Genomic DNA, 24,670 nt, shown 5'->3' with positions numbered 1-24,670 from the left:
TTTGCTAACCTTTATTGATACATAGTATGTTGAGTTTTTGGTGGGGGCATGAGTCATTTACTTTGCTTCAGTCAGTGCCATTCAGCAGCTAATATTGCTAGTATTATCAAAACACACTATGCTTTTGGAAAGCATAAATGTTACACATAGCACATCTAACTTGAAATAATTTCCTCCTGCTCCCCAGGGATGTACACCCATAGAAGACGGGCATGATAAGTTTACTTATCAGGGCATCAACAAACTTAAGTTTGAAGGGGTGGAGCCCAAGGACAGTGGCTTATACACCTGCACTCTGACCTTTACCCTTGGAGCGGTCACTGGCTCCATCTCAGAGACCATCAACGCAACAGTCAAAGGTTAGCACAGGATCATACAGATATTCGCTGCAGTGGGGTCATTGTGCACAATTGCGCTGAAAATGCGCATGCAGACACACAGCCTAAATTTCTGAGAGGACAGACAATTTGCATTTCAAACAGCAGGTATTCAGCTAAGGCCCCTCATCCAGACAGATGTATAGTTAGTTTGTGTGTGGCAAAACGGAAGTCAGCTAACATTGCAGGTAGCCTGTAGTGCAAGGGTCATAGCAGTGCCCAGACAAAAGTAAACACAAATTAATCCTATGATTTTCCAAACTGTTGAACAAGATATAATAGTGCAAGGAAAGAGAAGGTTTGGCTTTTTTTTACAATAAAGACAAGATTGTTTTTATGTAGACAGAGTAAAAAGAATAGGAGGAGAGGCATGTGACTTAGGGGCCAGATTTTCTTATATATATTTCCTAAAACAGAACAATGGGCCTCCTTCGTCAGTCATTCATACATACAAATTTGTTCTTACACACCCATGGAATTGTTTTGTCTCAAGAGGCCAGTGTAGAACCTGGCTAACCCCTGAATTTAGACACCAATTGGTTAATACTGATGTCTTTGCAGGCCTGGGTGATTGCTCGTTGCAAGAGGTAGACAATACATGTTAGGGGGAAGGAATTACAAATAACCATCAGGCTTTGCCTATACCTGTCAGACATACTTGAGGGCTAACAAAATTCAATGGGTGTTTAGGAACAAATTTGTATGTATGAACAATTGATGAATTAATGTCATCCTTTTTTAAAACTTATATTTATTGGCTTTTACATTTTACAAATCATAGAATCAACATGAAATAAATCCAGTATAATTCCCATCCCTCCCCTGTTCCCTAACATGTCTCCAACCCCCCCTCCCCAACATCCTCTGAAATGACATCAAGTACAAATAAATGTATGACAAATATACAGTGACTTCATTCATATAAACACAGACAAGGCAGAAAAAAAAATTAATAATAATAAAAAATTATGCTCATTTTCTTTTTAAACTAATTCTTAATTAGACTGCTACAGTTCTGCTCCAACCAAGAAATGATTAGGTTATGAACTATCCCAGTCTGTTATTTGGGTTAGGTTATCATAGTAGGTAAGAAAAGGCCGCCAGACTCTTACAAATTTATTTACATTTCCCTTCCATGTAAATTTGATTTTTTCAAGCTTCAGATAAAACATAATCTCTTTAAGCTATCTGGTATGGGATGGTGGCACCGCTCTTTTCCAACTGAGGAGGATGAGACGTCGAGCTAACAGAGCAGTAAAGGCAACCATATTGCACATTTCAGTCGACCACACTGCATCCTCTGGCCTTTATCCAAACAGGGCAATAATGGGCTGAGGTACAATTGTCATATTATACATGTCACTAAAGGATTCAAAGACCTTTTCCCAAAAAGTCTGAAGGCTTGAGCATGACCAAAACATGTGCAACCAGTTTGCAGTGGTAGTCTTACATCAATCACAGGTGGGATCAATGTTTGGGTATATCCTTGGCAGTTTCTCCTTAGTGAGATGAAGACGATGAACAATCTTGAATTATATTGGACCGTGTCTACCACAAGGAGATGAGGAGTGTACTACGTCATGAATTGAAGTCCACTGGTCCTCTGCAAAAGACAGGCCGAGGTCTTGTTCCCAAATTGTCCTTAGGTTGTTCAGAGATTGTGGGTTGATAGTGTTAATTACATCATATATCCAGGAGATGGCCCCTTTGAGACTAGTATTAAATCCTAAAAGAGCATCTAAGGGGGTGCTCGGAGGTTGCTCTGGGAAAGGGTGATAGCCTTTTTGTACAAAGTGCCTAACCAGAAGGTATCAGAAAAAAAAATCAAACGTATATAGCGCTTTTGTAACACTCAAAGTCACTTTACAATAAATGAGGTGAAACAAGGCAACAGATAAACATAACACAGACATACAGGGGTGGATGGGAAGGGGGGGGGGTACGAGAGGGAGAAGCAGCAGCCACACACGACTCCAGCAGTACTCTCCCACTTAAACAGATACAAACTCTAATGCCGTTCCCATGCCAGGCCCGAAAAGTCAGGTCTGACATAGAGGGAGTGAAAAGATGATTTGCAAAAATAGGAGTCCAAAGTGAAGCTTTCTGCACCCCAAATTGTTTGTGAAACTGTACCCAGATCTTTAATGTAGGAGTAACTACAGGATTTTCAAAGGAGCCAGCGCTAAGTGGTAAAGGGGCTGAGATTAAGGACGGGAGTTTCAATTTAAAAGATTCCAATTTTACCCTGACTGGAGCTTTTGCACCATCCCTGACCCACATTATAATGTTTTTGATATTGCTAGCCCATTAATAGTGAAAAAAGTGAGGCATGACCATACCTCCTAACCTTTTCCGCCTTTGTAGAAATTACTTACGAATACGTGGGGTTTTGCTATCCAGTATAAATCCAGCGAGGATTTGGTCCAGTGATAAAAAATGTTTTTTAGGGATAAAAATCGGAATACTTTGGAACAAATAGAGAAATGTAGGAAAAATATTCATCTTAATTAGGTTAATCCGGCCAGCTAGTGATAGTGGTAAGGTGCGCCAGTGGTGTATGTCCTGCTTGCACTGCTCGATCAGAGGTGTGAAATTTAATTTAAATAGCATATGAAAGGAGTGAGGTACCACCACCCTGAGATATTTAAAGTGGGATGTCACTCTCTTAAATGGAAATGCTGTAGCTGGGATATTGAGGGCCACTGGGTTTACAGGATAAAGTTCACTTTTTTCTAAGTTCAACTTGAAACCTGAGAACCTCCCAAATTGTTCTAAAATAGACAGGGCATGTGGTAGCGAAGATGATGGGTTGGCAATATATAAAAGGAGGTCATCGGCATAAAGAGATAATTTATGCGTGATATCTCCTCGGGTTATCCCTTCTAAGGCCTGGCACTGACGTTAAGACGCAGCAAGTGGTTCGATGGCAAGCACGAAGAGCCGGGAACTGATAGGGCAACCCTGTCTGGTGGATCTATGTAATGGGAAATGTCTTGAATGTAAGTCATTCATATGGACAGAAGCTAAGGGGGTGCGTATAATAGTTTAACCCATGATATATACTCATTATCAAATCCAACATTTCTCATAGTCCTAAATAAATGTTCCCACTCCACCCGATCATAAGCCTTCTCTGCGTCTAAGCATATCACAAGCTCAGGAATATTCGACCAAGTGTGAGTGTAGATAATATCAAAGAGCCTACGAATATTAAAGTAGGAATGCCTGTTTCTAATAAAGCCAGTTTGGCCAGGCAGTACCAGATCAGGAAGAACATTCTCGAGCCGCCTAGCAAGGAATTTAGCAAGGACTTTATAATCCACATTTAGAAGAGAAATTGGTCTATATGTTTCACACAGCAAAGGGTCCTTGCCCTTTTTATGCAGCAGACAAATAGAGGCCTGATTCAGAGTTTCGGGGAGATTCCCATTTGAAAAGGATTCAGTAAACCTAGACAATAATAATGGCAATAACTCCTTTGTGAATTTCTTGAAAAATTCCACTGGGAATCCATCTGGTCCTGAGGATTTACCAGATTGCATACTTTTGATGGCTTTCAAGATCAGCTTTCTGAGAGTAATTAAGGGTTGGTAAAACTGAATTCTCAAAAAAAGACTGATTTAGAAACGTCATTGTCATATTCAGATGAGTATAAATGATCATATAATGCCGCAAAGGCATCATTAATCCCCTTGTGATCTGTGGTCACAGAGCCCGAGGCGGTCTTAATTTAGGATATTTGGCGTGAAGCTGCCATGTGGTGGGCTTGGTGAGCAACAAACTTGCCTGCTTTGTCACCGAATTCGTAAAGTGTATGCTTAGATTTTAATAGCAATTGTTCAGCTGTTGAGGTAGAGGCCTAATCAAATTCTGTCTGCAGACAAATTCTCTTTTGGTATAATTCTGGGGAAGGAGTCAAGGCGTATTGGCTGTCTAGTTGCAAAATTTCAGCTGTGAGCCTTTTCAATTTGGCCACTTTTTTTTTTGGTATTTGACACATAGCCAATAATTTGTCCACGTAAGTATGCTTTTAGCGCCTCCCATCTGGTGCTATGGGATATTTCCAGAGATGCATTGATCTCCTTAAAAGGCGATATTTGTGTTTGGATGTATTTCACAAAAGTACCACCAGAGGGTTCAGGTGCCATATTTTGTATGGGGCAGGTACATCAGGAAAGTCTAATTCAAAGGACAGAAGGCTTTGATCAGAAATCACTATGCTATGATAGGTGGGAGGACTAGAAGAAGGCAGAAGTTTTGCATCTAAAATAAAGTAGTCAATTCTAGAGAAAGTATGGTGAACAGGGGAAAAGAAGGAAAAAGCCCGATCTGTAGGGAAATGTAATCGCCACGGCTCTACCATTCCATATTGTTTAATGAAATTATTAATAGCTGTAGCCATTTTAGTTAGGGGTGCAGGTTTGGATTAAGATCTATCAAGTTTGGGGCAGAGGACACAGTTGAAGTCACCCCCAATAACTAGGTGATGATTATTGATATCAGGAATAGAAGAAGGAAAAAAAGGAATTAATAAAAGCACAGTCATCATAGTTGGGAGCATATACACTGGCAAGGACAACCCGGTTATTGAAAAGCTGGCCTGTGACTGTGAATAACAAATCTGCCATTTGGGTCTGCAATTATTTTGTCACTTTCAAAAGAAATGCTTTTGTGTACAAGAATAGCTGTGCCTCTGGCCTTAGAATCAAACTTGGAATGAAATACTTTCCCTACCCAGCTCCTCTGGATTCTTAAAACATCTCCCCTACGTAAGTGTGTCTTTTGAAGGAAGGCTACTCCTGCCCTCAGTTGATCCAGATGTGCCAGCACTTTATTCCTCTTCACAGACTGATTTAAAGAGTTCACATTCCAAGAAATAAAGTTGACCTTTCTGCGACTATTCCTAACCATGCTCATGATTTCCTAGGTTGCATTGTAAAATACAGAACATTATACCAGGGTAAAGAATACTATTAAGTACAAGGAAAGTGTTACAGTAAAAAGAATGAGTGTAATTGACAGCGATAAAATGACAAAAGGGGAACTTGGAAGAAATGAGATACAAACAATGCAGAGAGACAAAAAAAACAAAACAAAACGAGAGATTGAAAGGATGCCCCCCACCGCCCTCCTAGCCCCAATCCCGCACTTACCCCAACCGAGGAAATGTGAGGCAGATAACCGATCCTACTTAGCAATAATATCATCAACCGGTTTTATACGGCATACCATCTTCTTCAGTCCTTTCCCAGAATGTTTTTTCCACCTCGGATAGAATCTTGGTCTTAACAAGAGCAGCCACCTCCGTCGGTGTTTCAAATATGTGCTTTGTCCCATTGAAAATGAGCCACAGTTTTGCTGGATGTAGAAGGGAATAATTCACTCCTGCCTCCCAAAGTTGTTTTTTCACCGGGAGGAATGCAGCTCTCCTGTGTAATAAATCAGCACTGAGATCGGGGTAAAAACTGTTCTTTTTTCCTCAATAAGTTAGCTGTCCTCTCTCCCATGACATCCACAGGCTCTGCTCCTTAGCCTGTTAATAATGCATACAAACCACCATAGCCTGCGGAGGACCTGTCGACAGTGGTGGTCTCAGGGTCCGGTGAGCGCAGTCGAGTAAAGCTGTCCTCCCCGAAAACTTCGGTCAGGAACTTTTCCATGAGGGCAGAGGGGTGGTTTCCTTCTATTTTCTCCTCTAGTCCAATCACCCTAATGTTGTTCCTCCTTGAGAAGTTTTCTAGAATGTCCAGCTTAGTATGTACTTTGGCGTGCTCTGCCCTCAGAGCCGTATGCGACTTTTCAAGCTCTGTGACTCTCCCGTCCACGTTTGTCAGAGAAGATTTCAATGTCAGTAATTTTTTCGACATAAGCAGAGACAGTAGTTTGGAGGACTGTTACAGAAGAACATAACTCTGCTAATATATCCTCCTTCACTACCGCCACGTCAGCTCTGATCTACTACTACTGCTACTTTTGGCTGCTCCCGTTAGGGGTCGCCACAGCAGATCATCCGTTTCCATTTCTTCCTGTCTTCTGCATCTTCTTCTGTCACACCAGCCACCTGCATTTCTTCCCTCACCACTTCCATTAACCTCTTCTCTCCAGTGCATACCTCCACCTCTCCAGGCTCTCCTCAACCTGCACCCTACTCTCGCTACAGATCACAATGTCATCCGCGAACATTATCGTCCATGGAGACTCCTGCCTGATCTTGTTCGTCAACCTGTCCATCACCATTGCAAACAAGAAAGGGCTCAGAGATTATCCTTGATGTAATCCCACCTCCACCTTGAACCCATCTGACATCCCAACACTTCACCATTGTCACACTTCCCTCATACATATCCTGCACCACTCCTACATACTTCTCTGCAACTCCCGACTTCCTCATACAATACCACACCTCCTCTCTGGGCACCCTGTCGTATGCTTTCTCTAAATCTACAAAGACACACTGTAACTCCTTCTGACCTTCTCTATACTTCTCGATCAACATTCTCAAAGCAAACATCACATCTGTAGTGCTCTTTTGTGGCATGAAACCATACTGCTGCTTGCTAATCATCATCTCTCCTCTTAACCTAGCTTCTATTACTCTTTCCCATGTCTTCATGCTGTGGCTGTTCAACTTTATATCTGTAGTTGCTACAGTTCTGCACATCACCCTTATTCTTGAAAATCGGTACCAGTATGCTTCTTCTCCACTCCTCAGGCATCCTCTCACTTTCCAAGATTGTGTTAAACAATCTAGTTAAAAACCCCACTGCCATCTCTCCTAAACACATCTCCATGCCTCCACAGGTATGTTATCAGGACCAACTGCCTTTCCACTCCTCATCCTCTTCATAGCTGCCCTCACTTCCTCCTTGCTAATCCACTACACTTCCTGATTCACTATCCCTACATCATCCAACCTTCTCTCGCTCTCATTTTCTTCATTCATCAGCCCCTCAAAGTACTCTTTACGCCTTCTCAGCACACTCTCCTCGCTTGTCAGCACATTTCCATCTCTATCCTTGATCGCCCTAACTTGCTGCACATCCTTCGCAGCTCGGTCCCTCTGTCTAGGCAATCGGTACAAGTCCTTTTCTCCTCCCTTAGTGTCTAACCTGTCATACAACTCACCATACGCCTTTTCCTTTACCATTGCCACCTCTCTCTTCACTTTACGTTGTGTCTCCTTGTACTCCTGTCTACTTTCTTCATCTCTCTGATTATCCATCCCACTTCTTCTTTGCCAACCTCTACCTCTGTATAATTTGCTGTACTTCCTCATTCGAACACCAAGTCTCCTTGTCTTCCTTCCTCTGTCTTGATGACACACCAAGTACCTTCCTAGCTGTCTCCCTCACTATTTCTGCAGTGCTTGCCCAGCCATCCGGCAACTCTTCACTGCCACCCAGTGCCTGTCTTAACTCCTGCCTGAACTCCACACAACAGTCTTCCTTCTTCAACTTCCACCATTTGATCTTCAGCTCTGCCTTCACTCGCTTCCTCTTCTTGGTCTCCAAAGTAATCCTACAGACCACCATCCGATGCTGCCTAGCTATGTTCTCTCCTGTCACCACCTTGCAGTCTCCAATCTCTTTTAGAGCGCGCCTTCTACATAAGATATAGTCCACCTGTGTGAGCTTTGATACCCTCTCTCAATTCCTTCAGTATCTGTGTCAGATCTAAGCTAGCTGTGTCAGCCATTAGCCCGCTTGCACATGACTTAGTGGCGAGGTCTTGTTGGTGTTTTTAACCCTGCCGCTTTTGGTAGACATTGTTACAAATCAAACAATGATCGTAACGATAATAATACTGGTAGTCATAAAATGGCACGGGTTTAAGTAAAAAAAAGAAAGAAAAAAAAGCGGATTTTAAAGGAATGAATTATACAGAGGATGAGGAGAGCTTTGGAAAGATGTCCTCACTCCGCCATGACGCGGAAGTCCTCCAATGTCATTTTTATTAAACATTCTCATGTTATATTTGTACATCTGTACATATGTATTGTGAGCACTCATGTAATAGTTATAGCAAAAGTCACCATCCAAGAGGCAAATTTCATTGAAATAAACAAAGGTAAATATTTAAGATATGTAAAAATCCCGTCAACAGGGGATTTAAGAGCAAGTTAGTTCATGTACGAAGCCCTTCCTCTTGAATCTTATTAATCCCCAGAGTTCTCTCCAAGCTGTATTTTCAAAATCAAGGTTCAAGGTTTGATAAGACAGCAAGATCAGGTTTTATTGACAAAAAATGAGTTTGCATATATCAAGATGTGATTTTTCAATGCAAGAACCTCATAAAGACAAGGACATAAACACATCTTTTAGTAGCGAAAATTTTATTATCTACCAATAGCTCTGGAAGACAATCGAGGTTTAGAAGAAAATTAAAATGTCCATATAGTTTTGTAATATGAATGGTGTGTCCAGCATAAGTCTTGAAATCATCACCAAAAAATGGGGAAAAAATGCTGATAGATGTTCTGCCCTGGTTAGAGCATTTGTCTATCCTACCAGCCAAATTGGCAGGTCACTAACGATTTTTTTGAGGTCCTATTTTATCTTTTCTAAAAATATTTTGACATAAACTACCTGTTGAGTTTTGGTATTTTATCAAAGACTTTCACAGTTTAACAAAACTGGGTTGTTTTTCCTGTGAAAATGAGATGTGTGTAAACAGTGGAGAGATTTAACAGGCCAAAGAAAGAAACAATATAAAAAGAAGAAATATTTGTGCAAATGTTAATGTTGACAGCTACACTGTTCTGATGTTTGTTTGCACACGTTCACTTTCTATGGGCAGAAATATGTGCCACTTACTAAAGTTGAATTGCATTGGTGAAATTCAAATTCATTAATTTGTTGGCACAATAGTAAATACCCATTAGCTTCTTTGACTTTTTTTTTCTTACCTGGATTATTGAGCATGTATCAAGATATTACTTTCTTCCTTTCAGAGGAGTATTTTCTGCATCCAGAAGTTCATGAGCCTACCCTTGAAGTTATTAGAGCAGCAAGAGGTGGGCAAAAAGAACAACCGAACATCATCAAACCCTTGATCTTATTATGGGACAACAACACTTTACATTACATTACATTACCACTTACCCGCTCTCTCTTGCTCCCTGTCTTTCTCTCTTTCATTTACCTTTTGTTTATGTGTGAGTGTGTGTGAACACGTGTCCACACAATCACCTGTTTGTGCAACTGTATTTATGTATATATTCTGCATGTGTGTGTGTGTGTGTGTGTGTGTGTGTGTGTGTGTGTGTGTGTGTGTGTGTGTGTGTGTGTGTGTTTAAACACATCTCCCTGTGAATGCCAACGTGTGATTGTACAGGTTCCTATTTCAATCAGAGTTGCCGGGTGTTTGTGCCTTGTGTTGGGTCACCTTTGGTGGATATCATTTGGATAGCTGGAGAGGAATGGATCTACGATATACCCTCTGACCGTGTCTACGCTGAACTGCAGCAGTCAGTACTGTTACACCACCAATTTTTTTCAGTTTTTTCCTATTTGTGGGGTAAAAAATGTACTATAATAATGAAAAAAACGTTTTTAATGTCCCAAGTTAGTTTTGAACTCAGGACACTGATCTGGCCTGATGCCATATGATGCCTACCAGGGCTTGACATTACATAACTTTTTTGTTCACCAGCCACTGTGGCTAGTAGTTTTCCAAAGTTACTAGCCACTCAGCAGTTTCACTAGTCACAATTTCGTTGTTGGGAAAATACGTTTTATGTGATTAAAGTCGACTATGGTACACATGCTGACCTTTCTTGCCTATTGCATGTATGTTGTGATACAGCATTACCTTTATTTGGCGCAGCTTGACTGGAAAGCATAGGGCAGCTGGATAGGTGGTGTCTGTCTTGGCCAGGCTTTTGAATAGTATGGCTCGCCGAATTTGTTTATTTATTGCTTCCAGTATGACTGAATTGACCAATAGAATGAGCAAACACTGTGTGCAGCTAGTGCTCATGGGCGTTGTAGGATCGTACTGTCACATTACAATGAGTTTATTATTTAAGATGCCTTTTGAGAAGGCTAGTAAGAGTGACTGTTACATGCCACTGCCAAATTCTACCCAAATTTGGCAGGTGGGCGGATGCTAATGTCAAGCCCTGTCAAGCCCTGATGCCTACTCATGTGGTTGAGCCCTAGTGTGAAAAAAAAGTTTTAATCTAACAAGGAAAATATCATCCAAGTTTAACATGGCTTACAACTGATACCAATGTGTTAAAGGGCTATGGACTATGGACTAGTAAAATATAGGGGGGGACTAACATACTGTCACGCAAGGTGCATTTCTTCATTATGCTACATCATAATCACTTATTTTTCACATCAGATAAAAGGATGGCTTCTTATGCACATATGTAGAGAGTGTCCTTGTGACAGTTCACCCCATTGGTGGATGTTAAGGCTTCATGCAGACAAAGCAGAAGCAACTGTGATGATTCAGGGATTTTATTTTTTTTGGCACTCGCTTGTACTTAGTGGACTTAATTCATGAAGGGAAACCCCTTGCTTTATTTCTTCTTTTGTGTAGTTCTATCCATTTTTTTTCCTGTTTCCAGCGCTTCCTTCAGTGAGATCGCCAGTTTTATGTGCTGTCTTCTTTCTTTTAGAGCTGCTTCTCATAGGCCAGCATGTGTAGATATTCTCTTGGGACTGGTAGTCCTTAAACAGCATTGGCATCATGAGGCAAGACTGAACGGGTGCCAGTGCTGCGATAGGAACTGGGCTGGGCTGGGCTGTTGTTGGTACAGTACCCGGGTTCAATCCCCCATTTGGCCATGCCTTTGAATAAATGAGAAATAACCTCAATCTGCTATCTGACTGACCCTGTTAGATAGTAGATTTCCCTTTGAGAGATGTATGGAAGGAATATAATTAAATGAAACACACCAGTGTTTATGGCTAAAACAATACTCCAACAGTTCCTTCAAATCCCGGCACTCGGTCAGTTCAGATTCACTTTCAGGGGCTGTCCACTGTCTTTAATATCCCCATTTGGCGAAAGCTTAAGAGAAAAAGTCCTCACTAACAGGCATGCACACCATCCAGTGTGTCAGTATATCTGGGTTTCTGCTCCCTGTCTGCTAAGACAGGCACATTCATATAGCCAGAGAAGTTAATTTCTAACAGGTGTTTCTCATTGTCCTCCCTGCCTACAAACCACTACACAAACCATACTTTACCTGCCACATCATGGGGAATAAAGGTAAAATCTCATCCCTTTCTCCTCCATTCCTGTGTGCCAGCAAGTGGAGGCAGGACAGCCCGAGGGAGGGCATGTGGTTTGAGCACGTACTGAAGATCTCTGAGCTGAGGGAGGAGGACTTCAACGTCAGGTACATCTGCCGGGCATACGGCGACCGGGGCATTTCCGAAAGACAGTTCATCCTGCTGCCCGAAGGTACACACAAACAATCGTCAACATCCTGGACTCACTCCTTGTGTGTGTGTGTGTGTGTGTGTGTGTGTGTGTGTGCGTGCGTGCGTGCGTGCGTGCGTGCGTGCGTGCGTGCGTGCATGCGTGCAACATGTGTTGGAAAGGAGGGCAGAACTAAATAGTGAATCCAGCTGATGAAGCGCTAAGCAAGAATGAATATTTCTCAACACACATTCGTCTCGATGGCACATTATGGGAAATTGGCTGAAATATCCTTTTCCAGAAACTTGCTTAGTGCTAAAAACTAGCAAAGCTCTCAGTACTGTTGCTTATACACAGCAGTATGATTTTTTTTCATGTGTTTTGATCCAAAATAAGATGAGGGAGAAACCTCCGCTATGAGGCACCTGGTGGATATATGATCATAAACTTAATGGGTATGTTTGATGTTTTTTTTTTTTTAAACTTCTGCAGATCCCAACATCCTGCTTCCCACAGGGTTAGTGATGGGCCTCGTGGCAATCCTTTTTATCAACAGTGTGGTCCTCTACTATCTTTTCAAGATCGACATTGTGCTGTGGTTCAGGAGGGCTTTCCCTGTCTTCTATACAAATACAGGTAATATTACACTCCAGTAATTAATTACTGTGCATAGGTGGAAACGAAATCCTGATCATGTTCACTTATTGCACTGCAGTGATTTGGTAACAAAAATAAGTTGAGTCTTTCTTACAAAGTTGAAGTGAAAAACGACGGTGGGCAGCATGCTGGTTTTGATTTTACTCGACACCTCCTTGTTTGTGATGGAGTTTTTGCCATAACTCCTATCTTTCCTCAACCAAAGCTTGTATGTATATGAAATTGGCCTAAAAAAATGGTGATACACCTCATGACTTCATTATGTATGATGTATTTCTGCTAAATAACTTTTGGGTGACTATAATTCAAGTGCTGTCTTGTTGAACAGCAGTAAAAGTCCTGTCAGCTTTTGCTGTCAGCGGCAGCAGCAGCAGTGGATGATGACCTGGTCAGACCTGGCTGAACTGATTTCATAGTTACAACACTGTGTCATCTCTCCTTACCTTCAATGAGGGCATCTCACTTCCCCTCCCGCCTTCCAAGTGGCAGCAGTGTGTAGTCCGTTTGCAAAGTGGAACAAACATTTTTGTATTTATTCCATGTAAAATTGGCCTCAATCAACCTTCTGGGGGGTCCACTCTTTACTAACATACTTAAACCAGTTGTGATGTAGATGCAGTAGAATCACTCCCTTATCTTTGGTCGGGCGTGCCTACAGACACAGTTGGTCGTGTCTGCGGTGGAAAGCTGGATGTGGGTATGTGTCCTGGTCGCCGCACTAGCGCCTCCTCTGGTCGGTCGGGGCACCTGTTCAGGGGGGAAGGGGGAACCGGGGGGAATAGTGTGATCCTCCCACACACTACGTCCCCCTGGCAAAACTCCTCACTGTCAGGTGTAAAGAAGCAGCTGGCGACTCCACACGTATCGGAGGAGACATGTGGTAGTCTGCAGCCTTCCCCGGATCGGCAGAGGGGGTGGAGCAGCGACCGGAACGGCTCAGAAAATAGGATAATTGGCCAAGTACAACTGGGGTGAAAAAGAGGGGAAAACCAAAAAAAAAAAAAAAATTACTCTCTTATCTATTACATTCAATTAATTTTCTTTCTTTTTTATTTTGCATCTCGATACAAAATGTGCTGTTATGCAGTAGTCTGTAGATCTCACTCCAAACTTTCCCTAATGTTCAAATTTTCAGTTTCCGAATTGAATCCTTGCAAATGTATTACTACAAGTTTTCTAATGGACAAAAACCAGCCTCTCTTTTTTTGTTAAAAAGGTATTTGTGAATCGATAACCATACGGAAACTGAGATCAATTCCTAAAACCACCTGTATCTGAGAGCCATGCAGGTTGCTACTCCAACTCAGCACTACACCAACTGAATTTGATAATTGGCACACACAACCAGTCATAAATGGGAGGATTAATTGGTGAAATCAGCTGGTGTAGTGTTAGGTTGGGAAAAAAAATCGAATACACATTGCTATCCACAACAGATTGTCATTGTATTGGTTTGTGTGGTTAGTATGATCACCGCACAGCAAAAAGGTCCTGGGTTCAGGCCCCCGGGGTAGTCCAACCTTGGGGGTCATCCCGGGTCGTCCTCTGTGTGGAGTTTGCATGTCTCCCCATGTCTGTGTGGGTTTCCTCTGGGTGCTCCAGTTTCCTCCTACAGTCCAAAGACATGTAGGTCAGGTGAATCGGCTGTGCTAGGTGTGAATGTGTGTGTGTGTGGGGGGGGTGGCGGTGGGGGCCTGTGATGGCCTAGTGGCCTGTCCAGGGTATCTCCCCCGCCTGCCGCCCAATGACTGCTGGGATAGGCTCCAGCCTCGGTATAGATAATGGATGGAATGGATGGATGGTTTACGTCTCAGTGAGCATGATTAACAGTTGGTCACATACCTCCCCCTGCTGGGCATTTATGCTAACACAGACTTTTGACCCAAGTGGTAACCACGCAGACCACACAGCTCCCTTGTTGCATAGTTGAAAAGGATATAATGTCATCCGTCCTGTTTGTCTTATTCCACGGACACATAAAATTTCTGTCTTAACTCCATGTGTTGATGAAGTGTGACATATGATGTGACACTTGTATTTGACATTTTACTTGTAAAGTATTTCTCAATTTACCAGTCAAACTTCGTTCCAACCTTCACCTATGGTCATGAACTTTGGGTAGTGACCGAAAGGGTGAGATTGCGGATACAAGCGGCTGAAATGAGTTTCCTCTGTAGGGTGTCTGGGCTCAGCCTTAGAGATAGGGTGAGGAGCTCTGACATCTGGAGGGAGCTTGGAGTAGAGTTGCTGCTCCTTTGCGTCGAAAGGAGCCAGTTGAGGTGGTTCGGGCATCTTTTCCGGGCACATCCAACTGGGAGGAGACCTCGGGGTAGACCCAGAACTCGCTGGAGGGACTACATGTCCAACCTGGCCTGGGAACACATTGGGACTCCCCAGGAGTAGCTGGAGGGCATTGCTGGGGAGAGGGACATCTGGAGTGCCCTACTTAGCTAGCTGCCACCATGACCCAACCCCAGAGAAGTGGCTGATAATGAGATGAGATGAACTGTAGATCTCTATGCACACAAGAGTCTATCGCACATTCTCAAAATTCGACTATACAACCAGGATTTGCGAGACATTTGCAGAAATTGGGTCAAAATTTGGGGATTTCCAGCACAAGTAGGCGGCATGGTGGTGCAGTGGTTTGCACTGTCGACTCACAGCAAGAAGGTCCTGGTTTCGAACCCTGGGGTTGTCCAACCTGAGGGGTCATTCCAGGTTGTCCTCTGTGTGGAGTTTGCATGTTTGCCCCGTGTCTGCGGTGGGTTTTCTTCGGGTGCTCCGGTTTCCCCCACCATCAAAAAGACATGCATGTTAGGGTTTATACTCCAGTCTGTGCCCCTGACCAAGTCATGGAAAGACAAACTGGAGTTGGTCCCTGGGTGCTGCACGGAGGCTGCCTACTGCTCCTAGCTACACAGCTAAAATGGGTTAAATGTAGAGCATAATTTCCCCACAGGGATCAAAAGTATCTAAAAAAAAAAAAGTCTTGAAAACGTTTTGGGCAAGTTTTCAGACATTTTATCTCCATATACATTTACATGAATATGCAGAGCTAAGCACATGCTGGCTTTACTGTATCATCTCTCTCTCACACACATACATATCCTTGAACACACAGAGAATCTGTGGGCAAGCTGTGAAATTACACACACTGAATCAGCCATTGTGAAACCTCTTACCTGATCTCAAGTGTCATCAGTGAACAAACAATGCAAACAACGGAAGCAGGTAAACCACAGTGTTGCCTCATTGTTCCAAAAGCGTCATTTTTCAAGAACGAGGACATACTCTTCATTTCAACGTGACAATGAACACGCCATTATACCAGGAAGCATCAAGCTGTGGATCTGGCCTCAAACTGTTAAGCCTCCAAACCTGAATCAGAAGTAGTCAACTTTTATTCAGCATTATTCAATATCCTGAGTGGAACCCCTAACCTAGGTGGTCTTGGTTTCCAGAAATCTTTATAACCTTTTATTTGTTTTACATGTACTTTTCCAAGTAGCATTAATTCACATTTGAAGCAAGAAAGATGCCTTGTGAGCTAGAGCAGTCTCATTAACATTGATCACGTTGATCTTTCTTGAGACTGTCATGAGACTCTGATAGGGATTTCCAAAAGGTGGTTTCATCCAAAATTTGAATAGTCTAATCACAGCTTTGGAGACTGATGCTGCACAGCTGATGCACAATGGAGCAGAATTGTAAATGACAGTGGCAGCTGGACTGAATGGTCAGGTTAAATGTGTGCAAGAAGCCATATCATACAACACAAGTCATATGATAGTGCAGAACTTGTAGGTATGTGTCAGCTGGTGTCATTGAAATCACTCTGTATTGTAAGATTTATGACTTTGTCTCGGCCACTATTTTGTTTACAATTCTGCTGCATTGCATCCCCTCTACAAATAGTGCCCTGGGGCACTCTCCAAAGCTGTGGTTAGACCATGTACCTCCAAGAGACCAGTCAATGAGAAAGATAAAGGTGATGAAGGAGCCATGGATAGATGGATGGATAGACAGATTTCTATTTTGTGTACCCAAACCAACAACTAACACTGCATCCTTCACACAACGCAATAGACAAATAAGATACAGTACATACACATTCAGAGACTGAGCGTTATTGCTACACAGTTTATTCAGTATTGCTATACTAGCAGGCACAAATGGTATGGAGGAAATGCACTCTAGAAACAGTCTGATAACATCAGTGCATATACACTAAACAAGGGGTGTGTCGCAGTGTGGCTACGTTGGCCCAGTGGTTAGTACTGTTGCCTCACAACAAGAAGGTCCTGGGTTCAAACCCCAGGCCATCCCAGGTCCTTTCTGTGTGGAGTTGCATGTTCTTCCCGTGTCTGTGTGGGTTTGCTCCGGGTGCTCTGGTTTCCTCCCATCATCAGAAAGACATGCATGTCTGTGGGTGGGAAACCGGATGTGGGTATGTGTCCTGGTCGCTGCACTAGTGCCTCCTCTGGTCGGTCTGGGCGCCTGTTTGGGGAGGAGGGGGAACTGGGGGGAATAGTGTGATTGTCCCACATGCTATGTCCCCCTGGTGAAACTCCTCACTGTCAGGTGAAGAGAAGCGGCTGGCGACTCCACATGTGTCGGAGGAGGCATGTCAGCCCTCCCCGGATCGGCAGAGGGGGTGGAGCAGTGACTGGGATGGCTCGGAAGAGTGGGGTAATTGGCTGGATACAATTTAGGAGAAAAAAAAAGGGGGGGGCATGCATGTTAGGGTTAATGCACCTGTACCCCTGACCAAGGCAATGAAAAGAAGAACTGGAAGTTGGTCCCTGCACCACAGTTGCCCACTGTTCCTATAGAATAGGATTGGTTGAATGCAGAAGACAAATTTCACTGTAACCAAACAATTGTACAATGACAAAATAAAGTGGCTTTCTTCTTCTCTTAATAATTACCTACCTATATACTGAGCAATCTTGCTGCATATGTGGACACTCTTACTGGACTCTATGCTATGTAACTTGTTATTATTGCTCAGTTTTATATATATATATATATATGTGTGTGTGTGTGTGTATATATATATATAATGAGATATATGCCATGCAATAAACGATGCATCACATAGAGAGTAACATGACCCCTCACACCCACTCCTATCCCCAAGATAAATTTTGCTCTGCCCCTTTCTCATTTTTGAATGGAGATCTGTGCTCCTAGCACAGATAAGTCAGAGGGAGCGGTTGGTTGGGATTGGATTGTCTCTCAGATAAGGGGGAAAGATGGGGGGCAGTAACATTGATTCACATTTTGCATGTGTAGTGTGTCTGTGGATAAAATGATGTGAAGCTGATGTCTTTCATTGAAATAAGCCAAATATCCAAGTGTTTCACTCAAAAAGAAACTTTAAGTGTGTAGTTACTGAGGGGAGAAACTTATATAAATAATGTACCCAGCTATCTTAATCTCACTGGCTCTGAACAACTTATTCTCTCTCTATGTCAAGAGTCGGACGGGAAGCTGTACGACGCTTACGTGGCTTACCCGCAGCACTTTGGGAGCGGAGGCAGTGATAGCGTGGCGATGTTCGCCCTCCACACCCTACCCCAAGTGCTAGAAAAGACCTGTGGCTACAAACTCTTTATACCTGGCCGTGACTGCCTGGCAGGACAAGGTAAATCTTCCTCAAGGTGATGATAGTACTGTAATACAAACTAAACTAACTAGGAAGATTTGAATCCATTACGATAGTCCCACTTCACATTCTTGCAGCGATACTGCTGTGGTATGAAGAGGAATTATTTGAGAAGTCCTTACGCATAATCGATCTGAAGTTGGTGGTTGACATAATTGTCTCAAAGCAAAAGGGTCCCGGGTTCAAGTGTGCGGAGTTTGTGTCTTCTTGATGTGTTTACATGGGTTTCTTCTTGGTGCTCCAGTTTCCTCAAACGGTCTGAATACACGCATTTAATGGTGAATTGGAGATTCTTAATTGCCAGTAGATATTAACGGGAGTATGAATGTGTTCATGACGAAAATACAAATAGTGTAACTTTACATGGGGACAAAGAATGTTTTAAAAGCAACAAAAAAACAAACAAAAAACAAACATGAAAATACATGTACATGCATACATAATATATACATACAGGGTACATGATTTCGAACAATTGTCTGACAAATTTCACAAGCTTGGAGTTCAGTTTTGTAATCAGGTTAGCTTCACAGGATGATATACAAAGAGTGCTTTTGTACAAATTTCATTTTATGAATGACGTTGTTTGGTGAAAGATATGGTCGATAGACAGGAGTGGATGCTCAAAATTTAACATAGCAGTTATTTATGGATTTATGTCTTCACTCAATCTTTTTCTCATGTCCGTTTTAAAACATTGCCTCCCTTTGGCTTGGTAAAGCAGAGTGTAAAACAGGTGTTTCATATATCTTTTGGAGTTACACAACCGTTATGACCAGTGTTTATTTTGTATGCTCATATTGTCCTGCTCTAACCCCCCTCCTCTTTCTCTGTCTCTACCTCTCCCACCACCTGTAGCCATCGTGGACTCAGTGGAGGAGAACATGCAGGCCAGCCGACGTCTCCTCTTGCTCTACACCGCCTCCACATTTGCCTACAACAGTCGCAACAGCGGCAGTTGTAACAACAACAACAACAACAGCCCCAATGGCAGTCGCAAGAACAACGAGCACTCCATTTGTAACAACAACAATAACGACGACGACACGACCCAGAGTGGAATCAAGACAAGTGATACCAGTAATTGTACCAACGTTAACCCCAGCAGTAGTAGTGAAACCAGTAACGGCCAGCTTCATGGCTACGAGAAAAGCAATAACAGCAATGACCACAAAATGCCCGACAGCAATGGAAGTGACGAAGACAGCAGCGAGACCTTAGGCTGTGGCAGTGATGGGGACACAAATGAGGCAATGCAGCGGTTTTTGTGTGATACCGCCATGCACAGAGCATTACTAGAGAAATCTCTAAAGGTAAAAAAATTATCTTTTTGGATGTAACCCTTTTCATGTGATTTCTGTTTGTATTTTGGCCTTTCATTATCTTACACAAGGGCTCATAGACTTAAACACATGGAAACATGTTTCGATGGGGCGTTCGGGTAGCGTAGTGGTCTATTCTGTTGACTACCAACATGGAAATTGTCGGATCGAATCCCCGTGTTGCCTCCGGCTTGGTCAGGCATCCCTACAGACACAATTGGCTGTGTCTGCAGGTGGGAAGCGGGATGTGGATATGTGTCCTGGTCGCTGCACTAGCGCCTCCTCTGGTCAGCCGGGGTACCGGCTCGGGGGAGGGGAAACTGGGGGGAATAGTGTGATCCTCCTTAGTCCCACGCGCTATGGCCTCCCTGGCAAAACTTCTCACCGTCAGGTGAAAAGAAGCAGCTGGCCACTCCACATGTATCGGAGGAGGCATGTGGTAGTCTGCAGCCCTCCCCGGATTGGCAGAATGGTTGGAGCAGCGACCGGGATGGCTCAGAAGAGTGGGGTAATTGGCCGGATACAATTGGGGAGAAAAAGGGGGGGAGAGAAACAGATCAACATTATGTATGGACCAAAACCACTGCTGGTATTGGATATTGGGGCGATACAAGGCTAAAATTGAGCATCGGTATCAGAGACTTTACCCAAGACTAAAATCTGATAGCAAAATCTATGAGAAATATATTATAAATAAAAGCATAATGGCTTGATTTACTGCATTTTTGGCACGTGAAAGCCTGTATTTCTTTAATGGTGAAAAAAAATCTGATTCTATCTCAATTATTTTGCCCATTGATGCCAAACTAATTGTCTAAGTCTGCACTGTTTAACCAAAGTAATGGTTTGGATCGGTACTCGGTATCAGCCACTTCCTAAAGATTCGGTATCAGCAGTGAAAAATAGATGATGGTATCCCCATATCCCCAATCGATATACAGAAGACGAATGTGGAGTGATTCATCCTAATATGTAGCATTAGCTCAACATGTCTCTAGACAAATTAATAGCTTCAGTGATATCTCATGGTGACTTCGTTTCAGTAGAATTGAAGAGTGGTTCAAATTCAGTTCAAAACAATGTAATGCAGTAGGTGCACCTCACTTCCATGGGTTACGCATCTTTGCCTGGGAGCTCATTGTCTCATCCCCCTATGCTCAGTTCATGTCCATTCATTTCTATTCTAATAAATCTTCCTCTGTAAGAATTACGATGTGTTGTACATTGTTGACAGTTTTCTTTGAACCGCTACTGTTCCAGGTGGTGTTGGTGGAGATGGAGGAGGTCACCCCAGAGCAGCTTGCTCTCTTCCCAGAGTCGGTGCACCACCTACGCAGGAAGCAGGGAGCCGTGTGCTGGTGGAGGAACCAGGGAACCAGGAAAGGATGCAGTACATGTGTGGGGAGGGATGAGGAGAAAGGAGGACAGGAGTCTTCCTCTCTCTCCCCTTCCTCCAGGTTTTGGAAGCAGATAAGGTACTATATGCCAATAAGGGGCAAGAGGGTCTCATACCCAGAGAAAACTGCCCTGTTAAACCTATGACACTTCGTGATGGTATGGTACGCTACCTATTGTACCAGGAAATAGCGGGTTTTGTGATGGATCGAGAAGTTGATTCGGGAGTTACAAATGCTCAAACAAACAACCACTGATAAAGAGCCCTTTAACCCCAAGGGCCTGCGTAGCACGGCACCAAGGAGAAAGATAAACACTGGCTCTTTGCTCCAGAGCACAACGAAAGTAGAGGGGCAGGATTTGGCAGCAAGATTCCACCCATGTAGAGATGTGAACGAAAAATGGATATCACTTGTTATGTGGTTGACTGATGTAAGAATGAGGAAAAACCGAATGGTCAGTGAAACTGAATGCCTGAAATGTAAATTTGTAAAAGTAAAGCATGCACAATTACATGTAAATGTGTACTATATTTGTCCAGTGTCTATAGGCCAACATATGTTAAATAAATGTATGTAATGAAGTATCATTTCAAACTGCAATCTTGATCACAAAGTACTTGTAATGTTGGTATTTATTTTGCTATACAACATAAAGTACTGCTTGAAATTGACTTCAGCCGCTCATTGTTGTTCTGTTAAAGACGATGCACAGAGAGAGAGAAACAGAGACTCATCTTCATTACCAGATCAGAAATTGGTGCATTTATGCTTTGATTTTCATAACCAGTTTGATGTGAAATCGTTTATGTAAAATCCATTGGGTGCACTTAGTTTTATACGGCAGCGCTGTATGAACCAAAGTAAATAAAATGGGCACTGTTTGGTCTCTCAACACCAACTGCATCCTGAAGAAGGCACAGCAGAGATTGTATTTTCTGAGGCCTGTCAAGAGTTTTGGTGCTCACACCAAAACTCTTATGAACTTTTATGGAAGTACAATGGAGAGTGTCTTGACAGGCTGTATCACAGTGTGGTTTGGCAGCCTGACTGCTCAGGACTGCAGACTGCTGCGAAGGACTGTAAAGACAGCAGCAGAACTCATTGCAATGGAACTACCACAGCTTCATGATGAAAGGAAAGCCCAAAACATACTTAAGGACACAAGCCACCCCACTCACGTTCTGTTGTCACTCCTTCCATCTAAAAAACGTTAGCGGAGCATCAAATCACATTTCACCCACCTCAGCAATAGTTTCTTTCCACAGGAAGTCACTTTGCTGAACAGCTGATGCACCCATGTGCAACTTACATTGCTGTGTTATCCTGTACTTTTCTATATTGTGTATATAATGTATGAATCCATGTGTACATAGTCTGTGTGTGTGTGTGTGTGTGTGTGTGTGTGTGTGTGTGTGTGTGTGTGTGTGTGTGTGTGTGTGTGTGAGTGAGTGGAGGGGGGGGCGTCCTTGTGTCCTTTGTGTTAAGGCAGAGAGAGCGAGAGCCCAATAATGTCATTGTATTCCAACACACATGATAATAAAGTTGAGGTTGAACTTGAAAATGGCCAACAAGCTTCTCCATACCCGCTCTCGGCACAGTGCATCTTGTTATGTGTCATCGTCACAAGCGAAACAAATGTGGTTTTTCGTGGTGTGATGTACTTTTTTTTGCCACGCCGAGCCGAACGTTTGTATATGGGTTTGTGGCACAGCGGTGTAAAGAGGAGGGCAGGAAAACCCGGGGAGTGGCTCAGGAGTGGGGAAAGTCCGCAGTTATAACAAGAAGCTTTATCGGTAGCCTAACGGTAAGGTCGCAGCTTTGGTTGTGAGAAGTTTTTTTTTCCTTTTGCATTTTAGAAAAAATGGACTTGGAATTTTTTTTTTAACGTGCGGGTGTCGATTGTCGCTATAAATTAAGTTGTTTTAAAGTCTGTTACATTTGGAAAACGGGGGGGGGGGGGTACTTTGAGCAGGTGCACGTCCGGAGAAGGGGAAAGGTAAGCATGAATTTCCATTGTAAAAACAAAAAACACATGCAAGACGGCCGATACGCGAACTCGCATCTTCCGCACCCCGGTTGACAACATTAACCAGTCGACTAAATACTCCGACGATTAACAAGGGCCAACGTGTCTACTTATGTGTGCACGTTACAATCAATCAATCAATCAATCAATCAATCAATCAATCAATCAATCAATCAATATATATATATATATATATATATATAATCGCTTGCAAAACTGCAAAAAGTAATTGTCGAATATTTTATCTTCGTCAAAACGCATTGAGGTTTCATGTTCTTCAGTATGAATGCCTGGTGTCCGGAACGCTTCCCATGTACCGCACACTGCTTTAATAGACGTGGTTCGGTGCTTCGGGTTGTCCGCCTTTTCAGCTTTCTGTTAAGTGCTCAAGGTGCAATGGTGAGAGAATAAGTCCCGGTTGAAAATGTCCTCGCCTTTGCTTCGTGAGAGATAAAATAGGGCTAACTAAGCCGCAACTCGCTGGTCAAACCAGCCGCCCCTGAAGCGCACGCGTATTCTCACCTTCATGGCAGGTGCGGGGAGAGTTAGCGATAAAAAAAGATGTTGAGATCAGGAAAACTAACTCACTAACTCAAAATCAACAATTTTCATCCGGTCAATTTAGAGAATTTCAAATTTAAAGTCTCAGATTTGTACTACGGGAAATAAAAAAACGTCTGGAAAAAACATGTCTGGAAAAAAAGATGCTCAAGCGTAGATGAAAAAAAACATGTGTCGGGTGCTCTTAGAAAACGGGGGGGGGGGGGCAGAGTACTTATATGAAGACGATCCAGGCACTCCAAATACAAGAACAATACCGGCGAGGGAGGAAAATATAAAAAGCCTTTATTGTAGTGGCCGTATCGCTAGAAAAACCAACATGTTTCGGTCACTGTAGGTCTTCGTCAGGACTTCAAAAACTTCACATTTGTTCGTTTAAATAACTTCATGTATGAAACTTGGGGTGCTGTGAAAACAAATTGCTCCATAATTTCTGACAGTGGCTGATATATTTGTGTTCAGGGCAACTGTGACTATGTTGTACCCTTGAGCAGGGGAAATAGTAAGGGGGCAGCACGTCTCTCGCTTTCACTCGAGGAGTGCGAATATTGCCCTGCCGGAGCCTTGAGGCATTACCTGCATTTATTAGTTATTATTGTTATTATTATTATTATTATTATTATTATTGTTGTTATTATTATTGTATTATTATTATTATTATTATTATTATCCATCCATCCAGTCATCCATCCATTATTCAAAGCGCTTATCCTGCTCTCAGGGTCATGGGGACGCTGGAGCCTGTTATTATTATTATTATTATTATTATTATTATTATCGGGCTCTGAGCCCTTTCTTGTTTGCAATGGTGATGGAAAGGTTGACGGACAAGATCAGGCAGGAGTCTCCATGGACTATGATGTTCGCGGATGACATTGTGATCTGTAGCGAGAGTAGGGTGCAGGTGGAGGAGAGCCTGGAGAGGTGGAGGTATGCACTGGAGAGAAGAGGAATGAAAGTCAGTAGGAGCAAGACGGAATACCTATGCGTGAATGAGAGGGAGGACAGTGGAATGATGAGGATGCAAGGAGTGGAGGTGATGAAGTTTTATGACTTTAAATACTTGGGGTCAACTGTCCAAAGTAACGGGGAGTGCAGGAGAGAGGTGAAGAAGAGAGTGCAGGCAGGGTGGAGTGGGTGGAGAAGAGTGTCAGGGGTGATTTGCAACAGAAAGGTACCAGCAAGAGTTAAAGGGAAGGTTTACAAGACGGTTGTGAGACCAGCTATGTTATATGGTTTGGAGACGGTGGCACTGATGAAAACACAGGAGGCGGAGCTGGAGG

At 42.9% G+C, this 24,670-nt stretch overlaps 1 protein-coding gene across 4 annotated transcripts in view; it reads left to right on the top strand.

Moving 5' to 3' along the window:
* The window catches only part of LOC130121054 (interleukin-1 receptor type 1-like), an 86,642-nt gene extending 64,284 nt beyond the window's left edge, over window positions 1-22,358 (top strand). For 3 of the 4 annotated variants that reach the window (XM_056289892.1, XM_056289891.1, XM_056289893.1), the window contains 8 exons: window positions 188-359; window positions 9,328-9,390; window positions 9,711-9,843; window positions 11,641-11,795; window positions 12,246-12,389; window positions 17,893-18,060; window positions 18,940-19,394; window positions 20,664-22,358. In XM_056289892.1, the coding sequence (XP_056145867.1) occupies window positions 188-359; window positions 9,328-9,390; window positions 9,711-9,843; window positions 11,641-11,795; window positions 12,246-12,389; window positions 17,893-18,060; window positions 18,940-19,394; window positions 20,664-20,945 (1,572 nt within the window). In that variant the 3' untranslated portion in view covers window positions 20,946-22,358. The remainder of the gene's footprint in view (window positions 1-187; window positions 360-9,327; window positions 9,391-9,710; window positions 9,844-11,640; window positions 11,796-12,245; window positions 12,390-17,892; window positions 18,061-18,939; window positions 19,395-20,663) is intronic. The other variant, XM_056289894.1, reaches the window with a different exon arrangement.
* The last annotated feature ends 2,312 nt before the right edge of the window (window positions 22,359-24,670 follow it).

Source organism: Lampris incognitus, chromosome 11 (assembly GCF_029633865.1).
Source record: "Lampris incognitus isolate fLamInc1 chromosome 11, fLamInc1.hap2, whole genome shotgun sequence".
Taxonomy (NCBI): domain Eukaryota; kingdom Metazoa; phylum Chordata; class Actinopteri; order Lampriformes; family Lampridae; genus Lampris; species Lampris incognitus.
The sequence above is the reverse complement of the archived record's forward strand: the minus strand, read 5'-3'. Positions and strand labels throughout refer to the sequence as shown.